Source organism: Gymnoscopelus braueri (assembly GCF_963280865.1).
Source record: "Gymnoscopelus braueri genome assembly, chromosome: 4".
Classification (NCBI taxonomy): Eukaryota; Metazoa; Chordata; class Actinopteri; order Myctophiformes; family Myctophidae; genus Gymnoscopelus; species Gymnoscopelus braueri.
In genome coordinates this window covers 18,011,894-18,030,532 of record NC_137605.1, presented here as the reverse complement: position 1 = coordinate 18,030,532, position 18,639 = coordinate 18,011,894, and the positions used below count along the sequence as shown (strand labels likewise).

At 42.4% G+C, this 18,639-nt stretch overlaps 1 protein-coding gene across 1 annotated transcript in view; it reads left to right on the top strand.

Moving 5' to 3' along the window:
• gsk3ab (glycogen synthase kinase 3 alpha b) overlaps positions 1–18,639 on the top strand; it is a 28,043-nt gene that overhangs the window by 5,919 nt on the left and 3,485 nt on the right. Inside the window, exons 2-8 of the mRNA XM_080425634.1 lie at positions 2,846–3,033; positions 3,816–3,899; positions 6,126–6,236; positions 11,465–11,595; positions 12,819–13,023; positions 14,068–14,163; positions 17,419–17,605. Coding sequence (XP_080281760.1) covers positions 2,846–3,033; positions 3,816–3,899; positions 6,126–6,236; positions 11,465–11,595; positions 12,819–13,023; positions 14,068–14,163; positions 17,419–17,605 — 1,002 coding nt within the window. The remainder of the gene's footprint in view (positions 1–2,845; positions 3,034–3,815; positions 3,900–6,125; positions 6,237–11,464; positions 11,596–12,818; positions 13,024–14,067; positions 14,164–17,418; positions 17,606–18,639) is intronic.

The following is an 18,639-nucleotide window of genomic DNA, read 5'->3' as shown; positions in this document are numbered from 1 at the left end:
GTGAGAGGGGTCAGTGGCAATCTTGCCAACATGCGTATGGGCCCTGGCATCGTACAGCTCATTGATTGGCAGCTGGTGTTGTCCTGTCCGTCTCTCCGCTGTGCACACGATTTGCTGCAGTCTGTCCTTTTGTGAGGGTGGAGGCTGAGCTGCACCACACGGTTGATGGATGAGGACTTAGGAGAGGATGCTTTCAATGGTGGCTCTATAGAACTTGGTCAAGAGGACCCGGGGACCTTGAGATTCCATGGCTCTCATTAGAAAGAACATCGTCTGGGATGCCCCAGTGGGTCACAGAGAAAGAAGCGTACATACCACAGAAATGACACTATAGTCCTTCTCATAGCTGACCCCGCCTTGAATCCGCCCGGAGGTGTTATACTGCCTGTCTGTCACCCTTCCCGTCTCCCTGCAATGTATTCTTTAGGCATTTTAGCAGATGCTCTCTTATCCAGAGTAACTTACACGTGTGAAATCCGACTAAATGGCATGAACCCGACTATTCAACAAATGACTGGGTAAATGGTCACATAAGCGGAGTGTAAACAACAACATATACTACCTAACCTCTAAATAACATTTGTTTGTGGTCAAGTGAAACAAATCCAAACAACATAGATATGTTAGACCTTTACAGCCGTGTTGTTCATTACCAGGGATGAGTGTGGGGAGGGGGATTTGCCAGAAGCTCATTACCATTTCAACTGTTTAATGTGGGTTGAGCTTCAGGTTGTTCTGGAGCTCAACCCACTTAAAACAGCGTTGGTATCGGGCTGTCACAACGCAGCTGTGTCCATGTGTTTTGCAAAGACAGACGAATGTGGCAATTGACGACGGGAGTGAGAGCTCGGGAGCTCAATGCACAGTCATCCCACTTCCCATTTAATGACGCAGAGCCAGTGGTATTGACGAATGCATGTGTGTGCGCTCGCTGCTGTCCGTGCAATTTTATCACAGGCTCTGACAAGCTGTTTGGCAACAGGCCTCTCACCTAGCTTTCCCTCCTTTACCCATGTCAGCTTCTGGGGCTGATTTGTCAGTCGGATCAGTTCCTGACCCTGCACGTGGTACACAGTACACACACGCACAGACCAAGCCACTGTTTTGGCTGTCAGTCAATGTTAGATCGTGAGCAGCTCACTTCGCCTGTTTTCCTGGTGGAACATTAGCCCGCAGCATCCCTGACCCCTGTACGTTTGGAGCACACACACACACACCTCACAGCTGGCCTCCTACAAAGTTACCTCTAACTAGACTGGGCTCTTATTTGTCTCGCCCATGCGCCTAGCCTCCCTGTATTTCTAGATCTCTCTTCTGTTATGTGTGGAGGGAGCATGGTGTGTGTTAGTATTGGAACGGGGCCACCGAGGTGAGGTCGCAAGGTGACTGTTGTGGAGCTAGTGTGGGGCCTGTGTGCTAGTTGTTTTTTTCCCTGTGGGGGAGCGTGGTGTTGTGAGGAATAGGCCTGTCACAATTATTACGTAATCGCAATTATTTGAGATAATCGCAATTATTTTGCATAATCGTTTCCATGTTGAAAAATGTTCATACATTTTCCAGAAATAGCAGCAACAAGCTTATGTTGTAAGCTTGTAGATCAGCCATTCCTGCAATTTTTTTAATACCTTTTTTTTAAAGTATGAAATTATTAAATAGGTCAGTAATTTCTTTGTACTTTTAAGTTATTTGTCATATCTGCCCTGTGCATTTTTTTTTATTACAAGCCTACATTTTCTTTTGTTTTTATTCATATGTTCAATGCCAAAAACACAATGAAATCGTTAATCGCAATTTATTTGTGTGACGATTAATCGTCAACTTAGATCTGTAACCGTGACGGCCCTTGTGGGGAAGGCTGAGGAGCTCATTACCAGCTGGTTGTTGTGTGTCTGCCTGGGAGCCTGCTGTCTTGGAGGTCATGGCCGTTCAGAGACACAGGGAGCGCTTGTCAGCGTTTAGCCTCTCTCTCCTCGGGGGCGTTGGTAGCGGGTCAGAGCTTTGCGGGTGGCCATGTTGAAACTTTGCCTAAAAAAAAAGGAAATGACTTACGCCATTGTACTGATGATGTCATAGATGACGTGGACGCTACGGACTGGCCACATGGAGGCCACGCCGTTATTAGACCCTGTCTTGTGACAATATGTAATAACAAGTATTATTATTATTTGTTGCTCCCGTCTGTATTCTCTTTCTCTGTAGCTCTCCTGTTCTGCCATGACAACTGAATTTCCCCCGCGGGATCAATAACGGTCCATCTATCTGACTAAGAGAGAGAGTAAAGTAAGAAATGGGATAATCTAACTCTGGTATGCATAAAGTAAGCCTATAAAAACCCAGGCCCGGGCTTGATCGACTGCGAGCTCTCTGTACGACGGAACACAGACACGCTTAAACGTCTCGGAGTCTGCGTTTTGCACTCCCCCGGGTGTTTCCTTAAATTATAGTGTTGAAATGAGATTATAGTTCAACTTTATTAAATATCGGCTGGTAATTGTGCAGCACAATACGTCACGTGATGGAACTATATGGCAGTTTTATTTTCCTCTGTTAATAACCATTGAATATTCGCGTATTTAGTCATATCTGAGAACGCCCATATGTAAGTGCAATAAAATTATTGAGATCAGCAAAATCAACAAGTAATTGCCTTTCTTTTTGACCCCAATATCGATTGGGACTGTCGTTGTTTTCACAGGAACAGTGGTGTTTGCACAGCCTCGGCTCATGTTAAAGTACAAATTATTAAGCATCGCAGTCATGCTGCGCCACGTTGTGAGCTTGTAGATCGGCAGTTTTCATCATAGGACAAAGTATGCTTAACCCAGTGTCTCTTTTTTTCCTCCAGGTGACAGTGGCAAGGTGACAACGGTGGTCGCCACACCCGGCCAGGGCCCCGACCGCCCGCAGGAAGTGTCGTACACGGACATCAAGGTGATCGGCAATGGCTCCTTCGGCGTGGTGTATCAGGCACGCCTCATCGACAGCCAGGAGATGGTGGCCATCAAGAAGGTTCTCCAGGACAAGAGATTTAAGGTATCGCCCACACACGTCCTTTTAATTAAGCTGTTACAGGAGCTTGTCTCGATGGCAACGGGGTGCATGATTTTGTAGACACGCATACAGTATATTGTCTCTCGGGTGGAATACTGTTTTTATGATCGAGTAGGGTGTTCATTTACGAAAAAACACAAAAGGTTAAAATATGGCCATAAATGTTTTCTGCCCGACAGCGACGATATATATTTCAAGTTGTACCAGGTTATGTCTTGTGTGTCTGACGAGGCATTGTCAGTGCAATAGCAAGCTGATAACACGGTGCTGCTCTCGGGTTATAGCACTGTCAAATGTGAGGTATCTTTGGTGTGTTTAAATGTCAATGGTTTAGATGCAATATCAATAAAACCTCATTGCACCTAAGTGCTGCCCAAAGATAAACTATCTACCTCTGAGCTAGATTACACTAGGCGGGGTAGGAGATGACGTTTAAAGTAATTTGTTTTAGATCGTTTTAGATCTCGAACAGCCCTCCATTGTACTTTCTCAGTGTCACCGATGGCATCCGACAACCACTAAGGCTCTGCCCTTTCTCCCGCTGCACTGGAATTTTTCTCGGCCGTTGTGCCTCACCACAAGCTCAAATGTACTTTTTTTCCTCTAATCCTCTTTGGGGGACCATTTCTTATCCCGGCACTCCCACTTCCAAGATCAATGATAACAGCAATTTATTTCAGCTGCTGTGGTTCTGTGAAATGTCACTGTGCAATATAACCGAGACGTTGTGGCCTAATGAAATCACCCTGTGTCTCTCCTCATAGAACCGAGAACTACAGATCATGAGGAAGTTGGACCACTGCAACATTGTGAGGCTACGCTACTTCTTCTACTCCAGCGGAGAGAAGGTGTGTATGTGTGTGTGTGACTGACTAGTTATGGAAAGCAGTACTTTTCTGGAGGGGAAATGTGCTGCCACGCCCAGCCACTTAATCACATATATATTAAGAATGATTCACAGCCTGATGGCTGTACACCAGCGAAACAAGGTCTATGCCACCGTTTTAATTTGTATTCAGCTGGTTGGGTTTAAGACTTTTTGTGTCCCTTTTCTAAGCTCATAATATGCTTTATTTGTATATCAATTTTAGAAAAGTAAAACCGTTAACCAAGTGCTTTACAGAAAATAGCAAATAGATAGTAAGCCATAATAATAACGGTTTAAAACACAATCAAGATTGAATCAATTTAAAAATTATAATATTAAAACATAAAAAAACGAAATAAAGGTAAACGAAGACAAAGCAATTAACTTTAACAGAAGAACCTAGTTAGCTTTGTAGTTGATACAGAATCTAGCTAAAAACCTAGGTAAACAAATACTTTTAAAAGAGCTGAGTGTGTCAAATCTCAGGAATTCTGTCCTGGAATAGTAGTTTGGGGCCATAGTAGCTCAAATGCTAAATTTAGAGGGGAGGGTTTAGCATTTTAAGTGACTCCCTTCCCATGTTCAGACTGGTTTCATGTATCCTATCTGTAAACCTGTTATAACTGCTGTAACAGGTAGACACTGTCAATCTGTGCATGTCATCTTTTGCATTCTATACATTTTGTCTTCTCATTGGATGTCGTGTTGCACCTTGCAGCAGAACATTGTATTTTATCAGCATGTATTGTGTTCCAATTAGGGATGGACATTTCAAACAAAAATACACACACGCACACGCACACACACACACGAGAGAGCGACATGCATTCATGGTTTTCACAACTGTCTTTATTTTTAGATCATGTTCTAGTGATCCAATGCTTGTCTTACTGAGCTAGAATCCACAACAGAATCTAATTAAACTGTTAAACCCCAAAACCCTATAAAACACACATTATAATGAACTATGCCACCTCCTTCCTCATAAAACACTAGACTCAACACAGCCATAATATGATCATGATTTTACACGTGTCAACATTTTTAATACCCCTGAGTGAAAATGTCTGAGGAATCGGAACAGAATATACTTTACGTTTATCGTTACATACAAGATGTAACGATAAAGAAACCTTGAAGGCAGTGCAGAAATTAACATTATTTTTTAACACAACCGACTTTATAAAGGCTAATCTGAGCAACTGTTCCATTATGTTTATTGAGAAAAATGAGCATGTCCACATGCTCAGCATGAAGAATGGGAGCACACTCAGCTTATTTACGATAAGACATGCTGTGGAAAATAACCCTTTCTCATTGCACATAGGTTGTGGGCACTCACTTCTTTTGTTGTTTAATGGCAGCTGACAAGCTGCCATTTAGGTGCATCAGAACAACCTTCTGGCGGTAGTTATCACACTACTTACTACCAGGTGCTGGTAAAACAAGGGGAAATAAATCTTTTAGACAAGACAGTTTTTTTTATGAATGACTATTTGAAAATTAAAAAAATCACAACCCATACCTCAGATCAGGGGTGGGCAACTTTGATGATGGAGAGGGCCACTATATTTCCACTCTCACTCCAGAGGGCCACATTGCACATACTGTCGGGCCATTCTATGTCACATAAAAGTAGCAAAAATAGCCGATCTACAAGCTCAAAACACGTCGCGCTGAGCTTGTAGATCTGCTATTTTTGCTATTTTTTCCTGAAATCCTGAAAAGTAACATTTTTATTTAATTTCAAATCCACTTAGTTTTACTTATGTTAACTTCATGAACTTACATACGAATACATTGGACATAAAAAAGACAATAGAATTTGAATACTAGCTACTAATATAGAGTTATAGACTGTAATTAAATTTAAAAATAAAATTAAGTAATTAAAGTTGGTCATGTTTGACATGTTTGGAATTGTAACAGCTGAAATCAATAATATATCAGTATTCCCATATTAACCTGCGGGCCGCATTAAGTGAAGGTGGGGGCCGCATGTGGCCCCCGGGCCGCTAGTTGCCCATGTATGCCTCAGATTATCTCATTCAGAATATTGAAACTTGAAAATAGAAGAGAACTCGGTCGCTTTCACACAAGTCATCATCTGTTATCATTTGTATTGTATGTCGTCTTTGTGTTTGGGGCTGTTGATTCTCCCACGTTGACCTCTAACCTCACCATCCTCTCTCATCCTGTTGTGCAGAAAGACGAGGTGTATCTGAACCTGGTCCTGGACTTTGTCCCAGAGACGGTGTACAGGGTGGCTCGGCACTTCAACAAGGCCAAGACCACCATCCCCATCATCTATGTTAAGGTGAGTCCATCACGTTTCCTCTGTCTCTCCTGCTATAGTCTCACTCAGTGATGCCCAACCTTTTTAACCCATTAACCCATTAACTGCCAGAGGTATTTTCATATTTTTTTTGCCAGTGCCAGACTGATTGAAAAAAAAAAAGTACTCAGGAGCCGAGATACAGAATTTTTAAGTTTTAAGTTAACAAGGAAGTGGATAGGAGTCTAGATCTTCGAAAAATCCTATCTCCTTGCTTTGAGTCAAATTGGAAAAAATAAATATATATATATATATATATATATATATATTTTTTTTTTAGTTCACGTAGATCTACGCGATTGGCACGTGGCGGCTTTAAATAGGTTTGCGTAGATCTACGTGATTGGCAGTGAATCAGTTAAGACCTGGAACGCATCTCTGTCATTTTTTAGATTTGAGCTAAAAAGCATTATTTTACACTTTGGCTATTCAAAAATAGCAGATCTACAAGCTCATGGCGTGGTATCGAGTGCCGCGCTACGAGCTTTTAGATCTGCTATTTTTGAAAAATCGAGAAAATGTGTGCAAATTAATATATTTATATATTTTTAAGGATTTTTTTTAACTCAAATCTTTGCTTCTGGGGGTCCCTGGAACAAAATATTTTGAGATGGGGGTCCGCAGCCAAATACATATCATTTTGGGGGTCCTTGACATGAAAACGTTTGAGAACCACTGATATAGAAACATAAGTTTTTCAGAAAACTGTTGGGATTTGGAAGACATTTGCTAAGAATCGCCCTCAGGTCTTCTCAGGTCTTAATGGGTTAAAGTCAAGGTCCCATTTTGATATGCATTAGGCCACAGAAATGTGGGGAAATCTAAATTCAATGAATGGGCTTCGATGCTGGAGAAAACCAGCCGTAACAATCCTACGCCCCATGAAGCACAGTGAGGGAGACGATTGGTTTCTCAACTGCTTTGAAAACCAGTCCTGATACCATCCTATATGAAGGAACACCCTGTGATGCTGTAATTTCTTTACATTTCCGAATGGTTTCCACCCAGTTTTATCCCATTCATTGAATTTTTCACCAGACATATCAGTAGGTAGAGATCTCCGGTGCAGGTGAACTCCCACGGAGGGAAGCACCCCACCTCCACCTACCTCTTATCCAATAGGAGCAGAGCAGGATCTTTTTCGGTCCTCCCACACAGTAGTTCTTTGAGTTCTGACATAAAGATCAACGGGTGAAACTGGGAGGGAAAAAACATGTCGTTAGTTCACCGCCTGTGGATGTAGTAAAAATCACCAAAGTGTTTCATAGGCCCTTTTTAAAAAAAGCAGTTTTGCAGGCACCACACTGTTTAAGTATTTTCCAAGCAGGAATGGAACGCTGGTCCCAAGAGAATTTATTCTGTTTGCAGTACACTCGGTTGCCTGTCTAAAAGGGCGCGCGTGTGTGTGTGTGCATGTCTGTCTGTAGCTGCGGGAAGGACATTATAGCTGTCTCATGGCCCATTTCTCCTCCTCCCCACCCTGCGTCTCCCCTGTGGATGCCTACTGAACACACACAGGCTGTGCCCTCAGCTAACATTTCTCTCAATCTTTCCCTACGTCCTTATCTCTCTCCACCTCCTCGTCTATACACCGTCATCCCCCGCTTCCTCTCTGATCTCTCGAAGCGTCTTTCCTCCAGTGACATCGCTCCATTATTACAGCGTGTGTGTCTGGAGGTCTCCTCTCCCCCCACCACTCATAAGACGTCTCTCTCCTCTCCTCTCCTCTCCTCCTCTCCTTGCTGCTGTGTCTTCCTCTGTTTGCTTTGCGTAGATGACTGTGATGATGTTGATGATAATACTTTATGATGATGATGATGAGGAGGATTTGACATGGGAAATGCTGTCGGGTGCATGCCACAGATATGTGATGCGGCTTGGTTTTTCAGCTCTTATTATGATGTCCTTTTCTTTTCCTATAAGACGTGGGGAGGGCGGATGTTGATACCTCTGGAGTGATGACACGGGCACGGGGGTGGTTGTGGTGGCGGGGGATCACTTTCTGCTGTAACAATGTTTATTCTCTGCTGTCATTATTATTATTTCTTTGTGTTCTTAGAAAACCAAAAACAACCCCCGTCTCCTATCCTTGGCAGCCTAGCGTGCACGTCTGTCTGACACCAGCTCCCAGTCCCCCACCCCCCCTTCCCTCTGGGCTGCATCCATCACATACCACCCCTCAACACCCACCTACACAATGTGTCGAAAAACCCACTGTTAACAGGCCACAGTGACTGGCAGTTTGAGACATCCACGCAGACACCTGCAACATACACACACACACACACACACACACACACACACACACACACACACACACACACACACACACACACGGATACTAGCACACTCATACCCTTACATGAGCAAACATGTGCAGAGATGCCAGGGATGTATTGCTTCTATAAATATCTGAATATAACAGAATTCTGATTTGTCAGGGTTTTTTCTGTCCTTATTTCTTTTTTTTAGATATCCATTGGTAGGAAATGTGCAGCTTATTTATGATCGTCTCCCGTTATGAGTCTGCCTGTAATCTCTAGTTACTCCTCCCACAGTGACACAAGTCACACCCACAATAATTGAAATCCCCAAATAAAAACTGTTCGAACGAATCGATTTAAAGCTGCACTATTTAACTTTCCTGTTCTACCCTGGATTTGAACCCGGTTTCCTGCGCAAGTGCTGACATTTTTACCATTGAGCTAACAGAGCCTGCCTGCTTGCTCAGGGGATACATTGAATCTTCACCATCAGGTCAAAATTCGTGTCAGATCCTGTGTCTTGGTAAGATATGACCTTTGACATGATCTAAATGTCTCAATAGAAGAGCAGGGAGACCAAATACAATCACCCCAATTGTATAAGTTATATCGTATTAACATGCTATGTCAAACAGATTGGACAAAAAAAGATTTTATTCATCAAAAAAAGTAACATAGTGCTGCTTTAACCAATTATAAAAAAGAAAAATCAATTTAATAACATTATCGATTTTGGGGGGGTATTGAAATGTATTTTCTTTGTTTTATTTCAAAAAGTGGTTATTTAGACTAATTGATTTAGTTGATTATAAAATTAAATTGGACTGTTTTCATGTCCGTTCTTTCATAGTTGAAACAAAATAATGATAAAAGAAACTGCGCCTCAGTTAATCGAATATAATTGCTGATAAAGTAATCAACAGTTGCAGCTCTACTTTCAAATGAACTCCCTGGACGCTCTAATGTCCATTTGTGTCCAAGGGGAAGGATATAATGCACCTTAAAGCCTGGAATTTCTCATCTCAACTGCTCATTTGTCTTGGTGCACTGGTCTTTGCACAATTCTATGTACGTTTTTAAAACTCTGGCCTGTGTTAATGTTTGCTCTCACCCAGGAACATTAGGCTTAGTTAACAGGCTTTGGATGGCTGATTTGCGTGATTGCGGTATACTGTAAAGTGCTGCGTTATAGTGGAGGGAGCTACATTTTATTCTGCTTTCGTGACATAATGAAGTGTTGATAAAATATTTCTTTATAAATGTGATAAGTGACACAATAAAGCAATATATAATTGCAAACACAATAAAACGAAGTGCTAATGAGCTAAATAAATTAGCTAATGAATGATCTATTTATTTTATCCCCCCCCTCCAAGCAGCTTCTATAGCCTTTTAATATTTTCAACTTGCTCTCGTGTGTCTCAGCTTCTGCTATAACCAAGTTTTTAACTTTACAAATGTGGTTTCTTATGAAAAAGATTGCAGAGATAAGCATCTCTGATGCGAACAGGGCTTTCCCACCAGATCGCTGTAACCTGACAATGCCCCCTTGGCCTTTGAACCGCGTCTATAACCACTGCCTCGCTGCCAATAAAGCCTGAAACCCTGAAATGCCAGGTGACTCCGTGGCGTGCAGCGAAAAAGCATTAGGCTTCCTTTCCAAACGTCATGGGATCGAATCTCACTCCCAACAGTTCTTTTTTTTTTACCTTATCTAAAATGTGTCGCAAATTATTTCATTAGGATTAGTTGATGGTAGGTTTAGGCATAGTTTTTGTCCAGCAAGGCGGACCACTCGGCCCACTTGGTGAGAACAGACTACAGCCCCTAATATTAACTCATTGAGTACCATTGACGTGTTTCACGTGTTTTACCGCTATGGCGCAACGTGCCAATGATGTGTTTTTCTTTTTTGGAAAAAAATGTTCAGAACCCATTGGGTTTCAACCCAAGATATCATTATCTGAAGATTTGCTGCTCCATCCACTCCTTGTTTAACTTATAACTGAAAAAGGCCGTATCTCGCTTCCTAAGCACTTTTTTTTTACTCTCTGGCACTGGGACAACATAGCCAGAAATAATTCTGGCACTCGGTGAGTTAAGGTAGGAAGTATTTAGGCAAAAAACAGTTAAGACGGAGGCGCGCCGTCTCAAGTGGACTTGAGCAACGAGAGGCGCCGCAAGCGATTCGCCGTGCCGAACGTTGCGAAGGCCGACTCAGCGCCGTTGGAGTTACGTCCCGATAGGACAGAATCGTAAATTATTTGAGTTAATAAACCATTTAAAATGAAACATTAGCAGACACAAATGTATTGTAGACTTATTGAAACAAATAGTAAATGTAGGCTACACAACTGCATCTAATGCTATGCACAAGGCTTGCTTATGCACAGCGGGTGGTTAACTGCTCCCTAATGTTTTGTAAGTACACACAACAAGCTGCCAGCGCAGCAGGCTGCACAGACACTGGAATGGGAGAGAGTGTGACTGCTGAACCTAGATACATAATAAAATGGTTGTGAGAATATAAATGTATTTCCCCCCAAATCATCCTGTGGGCCATATTGTATTTACTTGACCATAATATGGTCAAGTAAATACAGTGGCCCACAGGATGATAACAATATTATTGTACCCCAGGTAACTGTATTAGGCCCCCTCTACACTAAATATCTTCACCGCAAATAGCCAATTTACAAGCTCACAACACGTCACAACATGTAGATCTTCTGTTATTTAATCCAAATGTTTGCCTATTTTCACAGTATGTTCGCCTATTACGACATGGCCAGAATAGGGACACTAGGGTTCAAGTGGTTAAACTGCTCCTTTGCCATTACGCCTGAATGCATCTCTGACACACTTTTATGTGTACATTGTGAAATGGCAGCACTTTGCACTCTACTCCAACCAACAGGTCTGTTTTGTGTGCATTCCCCCCCTCAGGTGTACATGTACCAGCTGTTCCGCAGTCTGGCCTATATCCATTCCCAGGGCGTGTGTCACAGAGACATCAAGCCACAGAACCTTCTAGTGGACCCAGAGACGGCCATCCTCAAACTCTGTGACTTTGGCAGGTCAGTAGCAGCGGATGAGTGGACCTCGGGGGCATGTGTTGTCTGCCTCTGTTTATCTTTGTTTGCTGACTGGCTCCGTGTGTGTGTGTGTGTGTGTCTGTGAGGTTTTTTTGTTTCATAACTTTTGGATACACTGTTTGTGTATCCATCTCTACTTGTCTGTATCTGACTCATGTTTTACCACTTCCTTTTCTGGTTGTTTTTTGAAAAAAAAAAGTATTTTAGGGGGAGGAAAAAAAGTCATGACCCGCAGGGTATTCCACAAGTGGCGGCTGCCAGCCGGATAGCCGTACATTAGAACATATACAGCCGGCTATCTTTTTTACTGCCTTTTTTTTATATTTTGAGTGGTGCTTATCTTTTATGGTCGGCCTGTGCCTCGTACGCCAATGAGCTTTGCACATGATCCAGTTGCGCCGAAGCACGAAAACAAAAGATATGCTGTCACTAACTGCATCTATGTGTACATGCGTTTGTCAAACACCTGCAATTCCAAATGGGTTTCTGCTTCGTCCTGGTCAAGTTTACTTTGCTCCCGTCTCCAAAGCTGAGTAATTTAAGAGTATCTGCTAATAGGAGGCCTACCAATTTGATGTATAGTTTCATCAGGCTTATAGAGTGATGCATGTCACACAAAAGGGAAAGAGCACCACAAAGGCAAGGCCAACTCTGTCTTCTTTCTTTAATTTTGTGTATAACTTTTTTTGCACAATGATGATGTTACAGCTTTCTTTAAGAAAAAACCTGTTGGTCCATATTTAAAAATGTGTTTAATTTAGCTTATTTTTCACCATTCAATTTCATAATTAAACAGAAAATCCCCTGATATCAAAAGCCATAAAACCTTCAAATACATGTGCACCAGGCTTGGCTTCTTTTTTGACCCAACTGGATATTGTATTATTCTAGAGACTAGCAGTGGAATACCCTGGACCTGAAATGCATCCGACTGAGCATCCAGTCTGTAAAAATGTGATCTTGTTTTTTATCGACCAGGGTCTTAATGTGTCATAATCTTCCAGACGTTGGCTATCTCAAGTGTAATACCCCTGAATGCTCTCTTTACCTCCTCTCTCTCCTCCTCAACCTTGCTGCTTCTAACTTATCGTTTGCTCCTCTCTTTCTCCATCTCACCTGCTTTTCCTCTCTCCCTGCCTCCCCTCTCTTTCTCGCCCTCATCCCCCCCCCCCACCGCCCAATCATGTCCATCTTGTCCTGTCCAGTGCAAAGCAGCTGGTCCGTGGCGAGCCCAACGTGTCATACATCTGTTCGCGGTACTACCGCGCCCCGGAGCTCATCTTCGGCGCCACCGACTACACGTCCAACATCGACATCTGGTCGGCCGGCTGCGTGCTGGCCGAGCTACTGCTGGGACAGCCCATCTTCCCCGGGGACAGCGGGGTTGACCAGCTAGTAGAGATTATCAAGGTGAGAAGACAGGTAGACGGTAGACACCTATTAGCCCATAGTCGCTCTCCTAACACTCAAGTTCTTTGACCAACAGATTGCTCACAGCACTTATTGCGGGCGGCTGTCACTTGTCACCAATTTAATAGTAATAAAAACATTATTTATAAAGCACTTATCAAACTAAATTGTAAAGTGCTTTACATAAAACTGAAGGAAATAAATACAAACGAGTCAATGGAATAAAAAACACCATAACATGTATAAAATAAAATATAAAGTGCAGTGAGAAATAAAATGTTAAGGGAATCCAAAACTATTTTTTTTATTATGGAATATGGAAAGACCTTTGTATGTTTTAAAAAATAATTCAAAAGAAGACGGTGTTTTCTCCTCAGGCAGGTCTAGGAGCCCTAATAGCAAAGGCACCGTCACCCTCTGTCCTCGAGCCCTGACAGGAACAAACTAGAGCTAACTAGCACAAACCGTCACACCAAAATCTTTGCTGGTACAGGAGACCTTTGTGAATCACTGAAGAGTCATTTTGTGGGCTTACATTTTATACCTGACCCACACATGACTTTCTAAACACACACGTAGTAGTTTGTGCCATTTGCCAACGTACTGTAGGACAGAGTGTTAAACAGTCGTCTCACTGGAAAAAGGTTCCAGAGCAGGAGTTTGTGCCACAAACTGAATAAGCTGAAATCAATACAGGTCACTGAACTTTTTACTCTCCTGTCCTCCTGTATGGACCATCTACAATCCCTCCTCCTATGTTTTGACCCGACAACAACAAAAAACGTAACCCATTAAAACCAGGAAAGCATCTGTGTCATTTTAGATATTTGCGTTGGCTATTAAAAAATAACATTTATACAAGCTTGCAGCGCGTCACTTTGTGCTGCATTGCGTGCTTGTACTTTGAAAAATCTTGAAAGTGTGAGAATCACTGATTTAGAAGGCATTTGTAAAATCGGCCTCAGGTCTTAATGGGTTTAATGTCCAATAAATGTCACACGATGAATAACATGTTGATGATTTCCACACTCGTCTCTCGCTCAGGTTTTGGGGACTCCAACGAGAGAGCAGATCCGAGAGATGAACCCCAACTACACAGAGTTTAAATTCCCACAGATCAAAGCACACCCGTGGACAAAGGTACAGTTTCTATTTCTGTAATCCCTGCATGCTTCATGTTTGAAGTTTCAAAGCTCCTTTTCTTTTTCTTCCCAATACAAAACAATGGGTTTATTTCCGATCTGGGCAAAGCATATGATGAATGGGTTCCATTACAAGCCAGTAGTCCCTAGTTAAATTGGTAAAACCAGTTAAGCCATATTCATAGTTTTGCATATTGGACCCTTATTTTTGAGTAATGATCTGGATACATATTTGAACCCACCGGTAGTTCCTATCATCTCTCTATGTGTATCAATTCCCTTTTCCCCTCAGTGATTATTGCTTCCAAACTTGATTTATTGCATCATTGACTATTGGTAAGACAATCTGTTGTGGATTCTGTGTTTTTGTGTTTTTGTGTTTCTGTGTCTCATTGTTTCAAAGGACAACTTGGACTTACTTGGCTCTTTCTTGTGTACTGCCTTTCTTTGATTTCTCTGTCTCAATCTCCATCAAATGTTAACCACTTAAACCCCAGCATCCGTATTTTTGTGGGGAAAGCTTTCACAGAAAATGGCAGATCGGCATCGGCTATTTTCAGAAAAAGCTCAGAGGGACTATATGGGGTTTAAGTGGTTATCATCTGGGGCGTCTGTGTGGGGTGGGGTAAAGTAGTTGCCCAACACCATGGAGACTGTGGGTCGACTCTTCCATGATGCGGACGGGATTGTTCAAAAGACAACTTTGTGTGGGCCACATCATTCTTTTTGTCTGTGCGTTCATGCTCCCAATGCGGAAAGGCACCAATGCTGTTACAGTATTTGCCCAGTCACAACACACACAACATGATGGGTAACAGATTAGTCTATTGATTTCAGGTCTAGATCTAAATGGGAATGTGTATACATATGTTGTTTGCATTTCATACTTTGTCAGGCGTATACAGGAGCTTTCAGTCTGCATTGTCCAAGCATCCAAACGGCTATGATGCGCACCGTGTGTTCTATGTCTGAGTGTGGGTCAGTGCTGTTAATATGGTTATTATCAGAAGCCTGTTTTTGAAAATTTGAGGTTAGGTATTCTGTACCAGTATTGATTTTCCACAAATGGGACAGTTCCAAGTATAAGCCACCTCAGAGTACATTCCCACATGTTTCCAAACACGCATAGATTGTAGTTGTACCAAAGGACACATTTAGATGAAATATAAATGATGAATGTCATGGACATTTTCTCAAGTACACCAGGAGAACGCAGGCAGCCTTGAAAGCTTTGGGGCTCCCCAACAAGCGTACATAGATTGACCAGTAAGTGGCAGTACGTACTCATACATAATAAAGGTACTCGGGTGGACAAAAGTCAGCAGAACTGGTACTCCATTGGTGAGTACCAGCACAATTTAAGCACAGTCAGTAAAACTTTTATCGTTCCAGATGTAGCATAATTGAAAGAAACATTCGAGCACAGTCCCTCTTTTCAACCAGTGGACTTCAGTGTGGCAGACAAAAGGGCATCAAATTGCTGATGTTTGCGTCCCTTCCTTGGCTGTAATAACATTAACCGTTTTGATTACTGCAGTACAATGGTGTTTTCAGGCGTTTGCTACATAATGCCTCAGTACCAGAACGACGACTCCTCCTCTCCACTGCGATGTGCAAAGATGCAGCACACAAATACATATTATTTGTGTACTTTTCGTGTGAAATTGATTTTCTTAAGTCATGTCGGTGCTTATAGAGCAATACATGATTTGACTTTTAATTGACTAAATGCAACTTCTGCAATGCCCCTGATTCTCTGTGCCTCGTGGTCTTCAATGCAGCGCTGGTGCTCAAGGGGGAGATAATGTTAGTAGGGCCCTCGCGGGAGGCGTTTTCTCACGGTGGATGTTTACCTGCTGCCGCCATTGTTTTCAATGGTCACACAACGGCAGCTGCGCCAGCATGGCAACAGCGAGTCATCATGCTAATTACCACTCCCACACATGTTTTCTGTTGCCACAGCTGTACCCTACTGGCTCACCTGCCAGTAGAACACCTCCTCCGTCCTACTCCTCCCGTTCATCAACACCCCCTGCTGACAGGCGCCACCCCCAGCCCGTAGGAGGCGCTAGCGCGACGACAAAGATCACCCTGTCTGCCCGGCTTACCTCCCACAAACATGGCCAATTGTGTTTTTATAGACACTGAGCCTGAACTACGGAGGATTCAAACCCCTACCTGGTAGACGGGTCATTTACCCCTGTAACACCATGTGCCAAGCCACCCCATCCCCAAATGATCCGACAGGCAGGACTGGAGTTTGGTAGTGTTAGGGAATTTCTATACTATGCGGTGATGTGCATGAGTCATATTATACATTGTGTGCATGTGTTTGAGTAAATACACTTATGTTTTACTGGTCAGATAGATAGGACCCCCAAAATGATATTTATTTGGCCACCGATCCCCATCAAAAAAAAAATTGTTCCTGGGACCCCCCCAGAAGCAAAGATTTTAGTTAAGAATGTTTGCTTTAAAAGAATATATATATTCAAAATTTGCACACATTTTCAAGATTTTTCTAAAATAGCAGATCTACAAGCTCATAGCACGGCACTCGGTGCCGCACTATGAGCTTGTATATCTGCTATTTTTGAATAGCCTAAGTGTAAAATAATGCTTTTCAGCTCAAATCAAAAAATGACACGGATGCGTTCCAGGTCTTAATGGGTCAAAGCTATATTAAGAGTGATGACGCATGATATCTGGAAGGGTCACACTGACCAGCTACCTGACACTTGTCTGTGTACTGGACTGGTCACTAAAGGTCTCATTTAAATAATGATGGGTAAGGAGACGGGACATAATATTAGGATATCAACATGAACGCTGATGCTGGATGAAGGATACTCATAGGATTAAAACACCTTGTGATTGGTGGGTAAGAATAGATTGGATTCTGTCTGCCTGGATAGGGAAAGAAAGACGGGTATATAATAATCTGCCTGAAACTCAATGAAGGAGCCTGCTGCCGCTGCCTGCTCTCGCGCCTGCTTAGATTAGACCTAGAACTAATGTTGGAAATGTATTTTGTGCTGAATGAATAGTGAACGTGCAGACAGGTCTGTCATCTTTGCTCAAAGTGCCAGAGATTTCCACCACAGTAGTTTGACACCCCTGGAGTAGTAGTGCATTTTTCAAGGGAAATACACAGTATTCTCTCCTCTTTCTGCCATAAAAAAATGAATTGAAAGAATAAATGGTTAAAACCTGTCATTCAAATACATCTTGGTTCTTATTTCTGTCTTTTTAGGTGTTTAAGCCCCGTACCCCTCCGGAGGCCATCTCGCTGTGCTCCCGCCTGCTGGAGTACACGCCAGTGACCCGGCTGTCTCCGCTCGAGGCCTGCGCCCACGCCTTCTTTGACGAGCTGCGCAATCCCAACACCCGCTTGCCCAGTGGACGAGAGCTGCCTCTCCTCTTCAACTTCAGCCCTGTTGGTAAGTCCCAGTGGTGGAAAAAGTACTACAAATGTTTTACTTAAGTAAAAGTATCAATACTGCAATGTAGAAGTACTCTGTTAAGTTAAGTCAGGAATTCAAAATTTACTTGAGTAAAAGTACAAAAGTATTGGTATCAAAATGTACTTTGAGTACCAAAAGTAAAAGTACTAAAATGTTTGAAAATAGCAGATCTACAAGCTCACAACGCGTCGCGATGCCACGCGTTGTGAGCTTGTAGATCTGCTATTTTCAAATAGCCTAGGTATAAAATAGGGCTAAAGTAGTTAATGTATGTTTTATAATGTAATAATTTATATCTGCAAAGTAACTAGTAACTGAAGTTTTCAAATAATTGTAGATGAGTAAAAGTACAATATTTGCCTCTGAGATGTAGTGGAGTAGAAGTAAAAGTATAGATAATTGGAAATACTCCAGTAAAGTAAAAGTACCTCAAAATTGTACTTAAGTACAGTACTTGAGTACATGTACTTAGTTGCTTTACACCAAGTCCCCCCCCCACCCCCGGGTCTTCCTCCTGGACTCTGTCTCTGACTTATTCTCAATGAACTTCCTCTACGTCCCAGGTCTTTCTGCCTCGCTATTCCTTGTCTTTGTTTCTCTCTCGTTCACTATTTTGTTGTTCTATACCAGTGGTTCTCAACCAGTGGTCCTTGAGGGGGTTCCGGGTGGTCCCCTGCTAAATGATGGACAGTTGGTAACCAAATGGACCCTTATAGATCTTTAACTCTTGAGAGTGTGAAATGAAACCAAATGGACCCATAAGGGTCCATTTGGTTTTATTTTACACTCTCAAGAGTAAAATCATTGTTAAACATCTGCATTACTTAATTAAAGAATTGTTATTTGATCAACATTTGCCTGTTAAATCCTATGTTACCAACATCAATACAGCATGGAATTGTGGACAAAATCTTATCCAACGACAACAAAATATTCATTGGGTCTGAATCTCATCAAATGGTGGTTCCGTGGCTCAAATGCCGAATAAATACTGGCCCTCGATATGAAAA